Raw genomic sequence first — 9,326 nt, forward strand, 5'->3', positions numbered from 1 at the left:
ATGTCCCCAAATGTCCCTTTTCCCACTGGCATAAGTGGCAGAACCTGTGTGGTCTGCTTGGGGCAGGAGATGGGAGGTGTGCCAGGTGCCCCCTGCACCTTCCAGTGTGGGAGGGCATTTTTCTAACAACCCCTCCTTGGCCTTGTCTTGCAGTTGGAGTGGAGATGGGGCACAGCTGGCCCCTGCTGGGGTTCCCCTGTGGGGTATCCCTGCTGGGGACAGAGGCTGGTCCCCCTTGGGACTGGAGGCTGGTCTTTGCTGCCTTGGGCTGCCTCTTGCTGAGTCACCCTGGCCATGGCCCAGAGGGTACAGAATAATTAACCGGAGGCTGTTCCCCAGATTAGAGGCTGATCTGTCTGAGCTGCAGCCCTGGCATCACTAATGCTGGGAAGCATTTGGCAGGGAAAGGCCTCGGGATGGGGACTGGGCAGGAACTCCCCCTGACTGGGAGAGTGAGTAAGGAGGGAGGGAGGCCCTTGGAGCTGTTTGGGTAACCTGCTTGCCAAGGGACAGAGGGTGGTACCGCAGCAGTGCCCTCCTGTGCCAGGGCCGAGGTACCACAGCGTTAATTGCCGTCAGTAGGTTTCAGAGTGAACACTGTTGACCATCAGCCTGCCATCGGCGCTGGCCTGGCTCTCCTGCAGGGGCCGTTGCTGTCAGACGCGATGTTCCAAAGGCTGCCCCCACCTGTCCCAGCCCAGCTCCATGGGGTGGGAGGCTGTGTGCTCCACCAGGCCCTCGGGGCAGGCAGGTCGGGCTGAGGGGTGCCCTGTTCCTGCAGGGTCCCAGCCCTTGTCCCCCGGGGCTGTACGGGGCCGGGGCCGGCAGAGGCGGCGCTGTCCGCGGTGCTGGCACGGCGCTCTCCGCGGTGGCCGGCCTTCTTCCCCTCCTCCTCAGCCCCCTCCTCTTCCTCCGTCCATCCTCCTCCTCTCCGCGCCCCCTCCTCTTCCTCCATCCCCCTCTTCCTCTTCCTTCAGCCCCCCTCTTCCTTCATCCTCCCCGGCTGCCTTCATCCCCCCTTCACCTCTCTCCTCATCTCCCCTTCCTCCTCTTCCTCCCGGCCTCCCTCTCCCCCGTTCTCCCCTTCCTCCCTCTCCCTCATCCCTTATCCCCCTCCGCCTTCTCTTTCTCAGCCTTCCTCCCGCACATTTCTCCTCCTTTTCCTCCTCCTCTTCTTCCCGCCTCCCCCTCTCCCTCCTCTTCCTCCCCCAGCAGTGACGTCTCTGGACGTGCAGCTCCCGGCCCGGCGCAGGCACCGCTCGGGGCTCCGGTACCGCTCGGGGCTCGGGTTCCGCGGCCCGGCCCGGCTCGGCAGCGGCTCCGGCGGGGCGCGGGCGCTGTCCGGGGCCGCCCATGCGGCCGGGGGGCGATGTGGGCGGCGCGGAGCCGGCGGTAGTGCCCGCACCGGGGCCCCCCCGGGAGCATGGGCTGCATCGGCTCCAAAACCACCATCGGTGGGTGAGCGGCGCCGCGGTGGGAGCGCGGACCGGAGGGAATGGGGGTCCCAGGGCACGGAGGGTGTTAGGGGGACTCGGGGGTGCGGGGTGCTGGGCACGGCGAGGGGCTGGGGGTGATACCCTAGGGTAGTGGGGGGCTAAGGGAGCTGAAGGATATGGCAAGGGGGAGAGCAGGGAGCTGAGGAGGACCCAGGGGATGGGGCAGTGGTGTACGGGGACTGGCAGGCTGTGAGGGATGTAGGGTACAGGGAATTATGGAGGTGAGAGAGAATTGGGGTATCTAAGTGTGTTGTGTATGCAGAGAGCCTGAGGGCTCTGGGGGACTTTGGTACGTCAAGGATGATGGGGGCTATAGATGGGTGGGGGTTTGGGAGCTGGGGGTGCTACTCTGGGGCAGCTGGGGGGCCCAGGGAGGGCAGGGAGATCTGGGGGGTGTGGATGTGTAGAGACTGGGGCAATTGGACTGCAGCTCTGGGGGAGCTGGGGGTTGGGGTGAGGGTGCAAGGGGACTGGGAAAGGGGTGTGGGACTGGGGTGCTGGTTAGAGTCCTGAGAGGTTGTGGGGTGGCTATGAGAGAGACAGAGTCGTTCAGGGGGGTGTTGGAGGCTGGGGTTTGCTGCAGTGTGTGGGGTGCAGCGGGGGTGCTGCAGATGTCCTGGGGGTGCTGCAGGAGCGATGGAGGCTGTGATCAGAGGGAGTTCTGGAGGCTGGGTTCACGGGGGCTAGGACAGCGCTCAGAGTGTTGCAGACATGCCGGAGGGGCCCTGGGGGTGTTGTTGCTAGGATGTCACCACAGGGTGCCCCTGCCCACAGCTGGGAGTGGGGGCGATCCTCTCTGCAATTTCCCAAGGAAGCCAGGGTGTACCCTCAGATGTAGGTGGGAGGCAGCACTTTTAGCTCCCCTGTATCCCACTTCACAGCTGGTTTATGTCAGCCAGGCCCATCTTAGTGCAGGGGAAATGAGGCTCTTGAGAGATATCCCGTCTTTCCCCCTTTGGGACTGGCCTTTCATGGCAACTGCACTGTCAGGAGCCCCCAGTTCTTGGGCGTCAGTGCCTGAGGGTGTAGGCACCCATCCGTTTGAGGTGCCAGTGCTGGGAGGTCAAGCTGTTGTGGCAAAAGATGGGTGCAGGTGCTTTTATTGACCCTATCCTTTCTTGCTCCTTCCCTTCCTGATCCAGCAGGGAATTGGAGAGGGGGATTATGGAGATAGTGGAGGAGCAGCAGCCCCCAGCAAGTTTGGCCCAGTGCTGCCTTCCTACACACACCCAGCACCTGGCCCAGTCCAGCCCGGTCCAGCTGCCCCCACCCCTGCCAGAGCAGCTGCCAAGCTGGGACAGGTGCCTGGTCCCCAGTGCCAGGCTGGGGACGCGCGTTACCGCTGACACAGGCGGAAGAGGTGCCCGGGCGTGAGTCACCAGTGCTGCAGCAACGAGTTGTGTCTGGTCTCAGACTGGACAAGAAGCTGCCACCACAGGGTCAGCGGGTGGGGGACTGAGAGGGCTGCTGCGGGAATGGAGGTGCTGAGGTTGGCCTCGGCTCTTCCTGCAGTGGCCGTGGACACAACGCTGTGTGTGGAGTGGAAGGAGGTGAAGGCACTGTCACCCCTGAGCGTTGCCCGCCCGCTGCCCCGGCTGGTGCGCCAGGCCTCCTTCGACAGCCAGGACTTCCTCCAGGTACCCCCGAGCCCGGCCGTGCCCGGCTGAGGTGGCCGTGTGCCCGTGTCCCGTGGTGGGGCACCCATCCTGGCCGTGGCCCTGCCAGCTCGCGGTGGCTCGGGGCTGCTCTGACGTCAGCCATGAGCCGGGCTGTATCCTGGGAGAAATCAGTCCACGGTGCCTCGTTGCCATGGCAATGCAATTTGTTGCGCGCCTCCAAATCCCACATCGCTTCCCCCGTGGCCATGGGCTCAGGGCCTGGCATGGCCGGGATGGGAATGGGCACATACAACAGGATGTCCTGGCACGGTGTGTGCTGCCAGGCGGTGGGTGCTGGGGAGCTGGGCCGTGGTGGCCTTGCACATGCACGTGTGTGGGCACAAGCTGGGGCGGGCACAGACTGTGTGTGACACCACCCAGCACAGGGCACAGACACGTGTGAGAGCACACAAGCGTGCAGGTGCATGTGTGTGTACAGTGGAGTTCAGGTGTGAGTGTGCAGATGTGTGTTTGTGGTCAGTTTGTGTTTGAGTGGCTGCCAGTGTGTGTGGGCACATGTGGTTACCTGAGCAGGCACATGCAGGTGCGTACACAGTGCCAGCGTGTGCTGACATTGTGGGAGTGCGTCCTGCTGTGACCACCCCTGCACACACGCGTGCCTGTAATGTGTGTGTGCCCGAACACCCCAGGCCCCCCGGGCTGGGCACCAAGCAGGGCCAAGCCCTCTCCTGCAGTGTGGGGCTCCCAGAAGGGAAATGGTGCCAGGGCTGTGACCCCGCTGCCCACTCTGGCAGGTCAATGTTGAGGACACTGTCGAGATGCTGCCCAAGTCACGGCGCGCGCTGACCATCCAGGAGATCGCTGCCCTGGCCCGCTCCTCGCTGCACGGTAACTGCTCACCCAGGGGCTCAGCTGGGAAAGGGGGCTCTCCTGAGCTGAGGGCTCTGGGCCTCTTGGGGGGTCCCTGGGTATCCCCTGTCTGGAGTTTTGGGGGGAATCAGGGAGTTACTGGTGGCACTCAAGAGGAGGACATGGGGGCGCCAGGTCCCATGGACTGGAGGTGGGGAGTGCTGGGTCCTGGGGTTATGGGCTCTGTAGTGGGGACTTGGGTTGCCCCAGGGCATGCTGATGTTGGGGCACATCCCATAGGCATCTCGCAGGTGGTGAAGGAGCACGTGACAAAGCCAACGGCCATGGCACAGGGCCGTGTTGCCCACCTCATCGAGTGGAAGGGCTGGTGTAAGCCAGTGGAGTCACCTTCCGCCCTGGAGAGCGCCTTCAGCTCCTACTGCCACCTGAGCGAGGGCGAGCAGGAGGCGCGGTTTGCTGCTGGTAGGAGCCATGGGCACGGCTGGTGGGCTGCTCCCACTGCAGCCCAGGGTGGTGGGGTGGGCTGTCCCCATCCATCCATCCATCCATCCATCCATCCATCCATCCATCCATCCACACCCATGCCATGACACTGGGCATAGAGGTGCCAGGGCAATGGGTTTTTGGGAGCACCTCCCTGTGTGTGTTTGACCCGTGCCTGTCCCGTGCCAGGTGTGGCAGAGCAGTTTGCCATTGCTGAGGCCAAGCTGCGAGCCTGGTCCTCAGTGGATGGGGACGACTCCAACGATGAGTCCTACGATGAGGACTTCATGCCCTCCACAGAGAGCTCCCAGCCCACCGGTAAGTGCTGTGGGGAGTGGGCTGGGAGTGGTGGGGTGGGTGTCCCACCACTGAGGGACAAAGGAATGGAATGCCCACTGCCTGGCACATTCCCCAGCTGGTCACTCCCACAGAGGGCAGTGCCTGAACCAGGGATGGGGAATCCCTTAAATGCAACACCTCCGTGCTGCCAGAGAGTGTTTTGCTGTTCCTTTATGATTGCCAGTGCCACGCATGCAACAATTTGTGGGCAAAGCAAGCACGGGACTCCTCCCAGCCTGTGGTGCACAGGGCAGGGGGCAGCTGCCATCCCCGGTGCCCTCAGCTGTGGACTGACCCAGACGTGCTGCTTTCCCACAGAGCTGCCAGGCACGATGCCCGCCAGCGCGCTGCTGCGAGACCTGCTGCAGGGCCACCTGTGCCAGCTGGGCGTGCGGCACGGCTCCTGCGAGCCCGAGAGCGACTCCTCGCACACCCTCTCCCCCGAGACTCTCTGCTCCAGCCTCTGCAGCCTGGAGATGGTGTCCCCCTCCGAACTCACTGCCAAACTGCTGGGCTCCCTGGGGGGAGAGGACCTGCTGCTGCCCAAGCTGCCGCCCCCAGCCAGCCAAAGTGCCTTGCGGGGCCTGGCACGGCTCCGGTGCCAGGACTCCCTCTACTCCGTGTCCTACGCCGAAGCCTGTCTCTCGCCCACGGAGGACGAGGTGGTGCTGAGCAAGGACTTCCCGCTCCGCCGGAAAATCTCTGACGTCGCCTCCTCCGGGGTGGCATCGCTGGAGGAGGAGGAGGAGGCCGAAGAGCCCTGATGCCCTCTGGGGTGCCCTGCCTCTCCTGGTGGGGTCCAGGTCCCCTGCTGAAGCCCTCTGGCCAGACCCCACGCTGGGTGAGGGACGGGCCCTGCCGCTGCTCCCCCTCGCTACCCAGCTGCAGGAGGGGTCCGGGGGCCGCTGCAGCCCCCCAGCCAGTGTGCCCCCACTGTGCCCCGGCCCTGCTTGGCCACATCGTTGCCCTCCTGGATTTTTGCATGAGAGCAGGGAAGGGGCGCAGGGAAGGGCTTGGAGGGGTCTGTCCTCTGCCCTGATGCCCAGATGTGCCCCCAAAAACTGACAAGACTAAATAAGTGGGGCTGGTTGTTCGCATGTTCTCCCCCCAAACGACCCTGGGCACCCTTTTGGGCACAGTTCCCTCCCCCACAATGGCATGGCTGAAAATCTCCAATCATCCTGTGGTGCCTCTACCACCCCAAGCCAGGGTGGTGGTGGGGGTTTTGCTGTGGGAAGGGCTTTTCTCCTCTCTCCCTGGCCAACTTCTATTGGACCGAGTTTAAAACTGTGAACTGCTGCCTTGGAGCATGGAGCTGCTGGAGGGGTGCTCTGGGGGTGCCAGGGGTGCTGGGGGGCTGTGGATGTGCTGCGGTGCTGGGACTTTCTATACTTTTGTAACTGCATGGGGCTGACAGAGTCAGACTGCGGGGCCAGGAGGGTGCAGGCCCCCAGGCTGGGGGCTTTGGGCCACCATTAGAGCAGTCCCAGTCCAGCCCTGCAGCAGGGGGTCAGCCCAGCCAGGCGTCCCCACGGCTGCTGTGAGGAATACAGGGGGCAGAGAGGGGGTAGGACGTGGGGCTGATGTCCCTGTCGGCAAGTCACTCACCCCTAGCAGGGAACCAAGTGCCTACATGAAGGGCGACCAGTCCCCCCCGTCCTGGCTGGGGGTGGCACCCCCACTCGAGGACCCCCCAAGCCCACGTGAGGGGTTCCAGGCATGTCGTTTGGGGGAGGAATGCCAGTTTTTGCCAACGCTTGCGCGCCCCTTCCCGCATGGCACGTGTTCTCGTGGGGCCACTCTCTCTCCCCCTGCATGCTGCTCCTCACCCAGCCCGGTCACTGCTCCCTGTCCCCACAGCCCGGGATGTCCCCAGCACCCACTGCACCTCTGCCCCCTGCATCCCCCAGCACCCCACCGACCCCTGCCAGGCACAGCTCCTGTTCTCCCTCCCTGCCATGGGGTGCCCTCTGTGGGGCTGGCCCCCTGCCCTGCATCACCGAGGGGCTGCAGGGGCCAGCAGGCCCCACACCATCAGCTACCACTCACCCCAGGGGCAGTGGGTGCTCCCCGTGGGGCTGGGGGTGCCTGTGGATGGCGGGGGGCTTTGCTCTGTGTGTGTGTGCATGTGCACACCTGGCAGCGAGTGGGCATGTGCACGTGAGTGCATGTCTGTGCCAGCTGCCTGAGCCCCAGTGGGCACCTGTGGAGTGTCCGTGGGGTGCCCACACCGCGGCACCCCCTCCTCCATCCTGCCAGGTCTTGAATAAAGTCACTTGTGCGAGCGCTGCACCGGGCGGGCGCCTCTTCTTGCAGGTGGGGGGCACCTCGTGCCCGGGGATTGGGGGGGTGGCAGGCAGCGGTGGCAGGGATGCAGCCCCGGGAATCGGGGGGGTGACAGGGATGCAGCCCCAGGCACCGGGGGTGGCAGGCAGCGGTGGCAGGGATGCAGCCCCAGGCACCGGGGGTGGCAGGCAGCGGTGGCAGGGATGCAGCCCCCGCCGCGGCCCCACAGGGTGACGGAGGCCTCCTCGTCCCTTATCTCGCATTCCTGCGGACAGGGTGCCTAATTATGGGCATCTGGCGGTGGTGGCTGGGGCGGCTGGACCCTCCCCGGGCAGGGCGCGGGGGCGCGGGCAGCAGGAGCCATGGCATCGCTCAGCTCGGCCTCCACGTACCGCGCCGAGCTCCTCAGCGCCTACGGGCAAGGGCACGGCGAGCCCCGCTTCGAGGGCGACCTGCGGCATGGAGCCTTCGGGGCACGGGGACAGGAGGCGTTTGGGTACCCAGGTACCGGGCGGGGAGGGTGGGGGATGGAGGAGCGGCCCTGCTACCCTGGGGGAGCCCTGCTGCCTTGGGGATGGTCCCCCCAAGGGTTATCCAGCTGACCTGTGCCTGGGGACAGCGTGGGAGTCACCCCAGCACCGGCTGGGAGGGCTCAGAGGGGCACCCTGACTGTCCCCCGGTGCCCATGGCTCTCTGGACTGTCCAGCTCCCACTCCCCAGGTGCTTTTGTGCTCCCCCTGTAAGTCCCCAATAACCCCAGTGTCCCTGCTGTCCCGAGGACCATGCTGCCTCCTCCCCCTCCCCACACCCTTTTGATTCTCCTTTTGTCCCTGGAACCCCCCATAGATTTTCTTCCCCATCCCAGACCATCAGGGTATGTCCTCAGCTCCCCTGTGCCCCACACCCTTTGATGTCACCTGCTAGGTTCCCACTTTCTTGTACATCCCCAGTAACTCTAGTGTCCTTCTCTGCCCCGGCCCACTCTCCCCAGACCTTTGTGTATTCACCCTCCTGTGCCATTCCCCTGCTGTTCTCAGGTTGTCCAGTGCCCCTGGAATCTCCCAGTGCCCTCAGGTGCCCCCCCACTACCCCTCCAGGCCCCCAGTACCCCTTTACCCCTGGGACCCCCAGTTCTCCCTGCAATTCCCCAGCACCTTCAATATCCCCAGACCCCCACTGCCACCTGCTACCCCCAGCCCTCCCTCTCCCAGTGTCCAGCCCCTGGGGACTGTGGCCCCATGCCCAGCAGCCCTCCAATGCCCACAGAGTCCCCAGGTGCCATGTACCCCTGCAGCCTGGGCACCTGGGTGCATGCCCAGGGTGACACCTACCAAGTGGTGGCCGACGTCAGCCAGTTTGAGCCCCCTGACATTGTGGTGACCACCTCCAACTGCCACGTCACCATCCAGGCAGAAAAGGTGAGGCACCCATGGGGGCAGCACCCCCTCTGGCCATGGCACAATGGGGGTCCTGTCCCAGGACACCCCTCCTGTGGGTGGTGGGGATGGGTGGGAACTGGGAATAGCCCTTGGTAGCACTAGGGTAAACGGGAGCTGCGCCTGGTGATGGGACAAGAGGCAGCTCCTGCTCTACTGCACCTGTCCTGAACTGGTGTAACTGGGAACTGTCCTCACTGCCAATGGGACAAGTGGGAACTCCTGCTCCATTGCCTTCCCTGCTGGAGGTGGCAAAGAGGAACAGTTCCTGCTGGCACTGGAGTAGCTGGAATTTACCCCACAAGCCCAGACTTGGGCAGCAGAGGCCTGCTTCCTGCTGGCAATGGGGTAACTGGGAATTGCCCTGGAGTCACTGGGATCTTTCCTGGGTGTCTGGGACTGCCCATTAGAAGCACTGGGGTAACTGGGAATGTGCTGTGGAGCCCACCGTGCCACACTGCGTTCCACCGCACCGCTGCTGCCTCCCCGCAGGTGGCTGAGGATGGCACCGTCTGTGACACCTTCACCCACAAGTGCCAGCTGCCTGAGGACACGGACCCGCTGTCGGTGAGCTGTGCCCTCACGGAGATGGGCATGCTGGTCCTCACCGTGCGGCGCCGTGCCAGCCCCGGCCCTGGGCAGCGCCCGCAGGGGCTGCACCGCAGCGAGGCCGTGCTGTGAGCGGGGACAAAACGCGCCCTGCCCGGAGCCTGCCAACCCCAGCGCCGTGGTGAAGCTCAGCTGGTGCCCACTGGCTGTGGCCCTCTCCACCTCCAACCCCACAGTGCTACAGCTCT

The 9,326-nt window shown here is 64.7% G+C and overlaps 2 protein-coding genes across 2 annotated transcripts; both read left to right on the forward strand.

Annotated features, from left to right (window-relative positions):
- Positions 1–1,353: 1,353 nt before the first annotated feature.
- FAM131A (family with sequence similarity 131 member A) lies at positions 1,354–7,104 on the forward strand. The gene is given in 7 exon segments (XM_054282457.1): positions 1,354–1,409; positions 1,411–1,454; positions 3,009–3,133; positions 3,910–4,003; positions 4,265–4,447; positions 4,658–4,786; positions 5,126–7,104. Coding segments are annotated over 7 exon segments (1,077 nt in total). The 3' UTR covers positions 5,572–7,104.
- A 351-nt stretch (positions 7,105–7,455) lies between these two features.
- LOC128941138 (heat shock protein beta-7-like) lies at positions 7,456–9,210 on the forward strand. The gene is made up of 3 exons (XM_054283086.1): positions 7,456–7,597; positions 8,360–8,511; positions 9,022–9,210. The coding sequence occupies exons 1-3, from the start codon at positions 7,456–7,458 to the stop codon at positions 9,208–9,210; spliced, it is 483 nt and encodes a 160-aa protein (XP_054139061.1).
- The last annotated feature ends 116 nt before the right edge of the window (positions 9,211–9,326 follow it).

The sequence above is a fragment of the Melozone crissalis genome, unplaced genomic scaffold (genome assembly GCF_028551555.1).
Source record: "Melozone crissalis strain CALT ecotype California unplaced genomic scaffold, PUWL_Pcris_2 ptg000034l_1, whole genome shotgun sequence".
NCBI lineage: Eukaryota > Metazoa > Chordata > Aves > Passeriformes > Passerellidae > Melozone > Melozone crissalis.

Coding starts and splice junctions, on each gene's coding strand:
- LOC128941138 (XM_054283086.1), top strand. CDS start 7,456: ATGGCATCGCTCAGCTCGGCCTCCACGTACCGCGCCGAGCTCCTCAGC. Junction 7,598..8,359: donor GGAGGCGTTTGGGTACCCAG/GTACCGGGCGGG, acceptor CAATGCCCACAG/AGTCCCCAGGTGCCATGTAC. Junction 8,512..9,021: donor TCACCATCCAGGCAGAAAAG/GTGAGGCACCCA, acceptor GCCTCCCCGCAG/GTGGCTGAGGATGGCACCGT.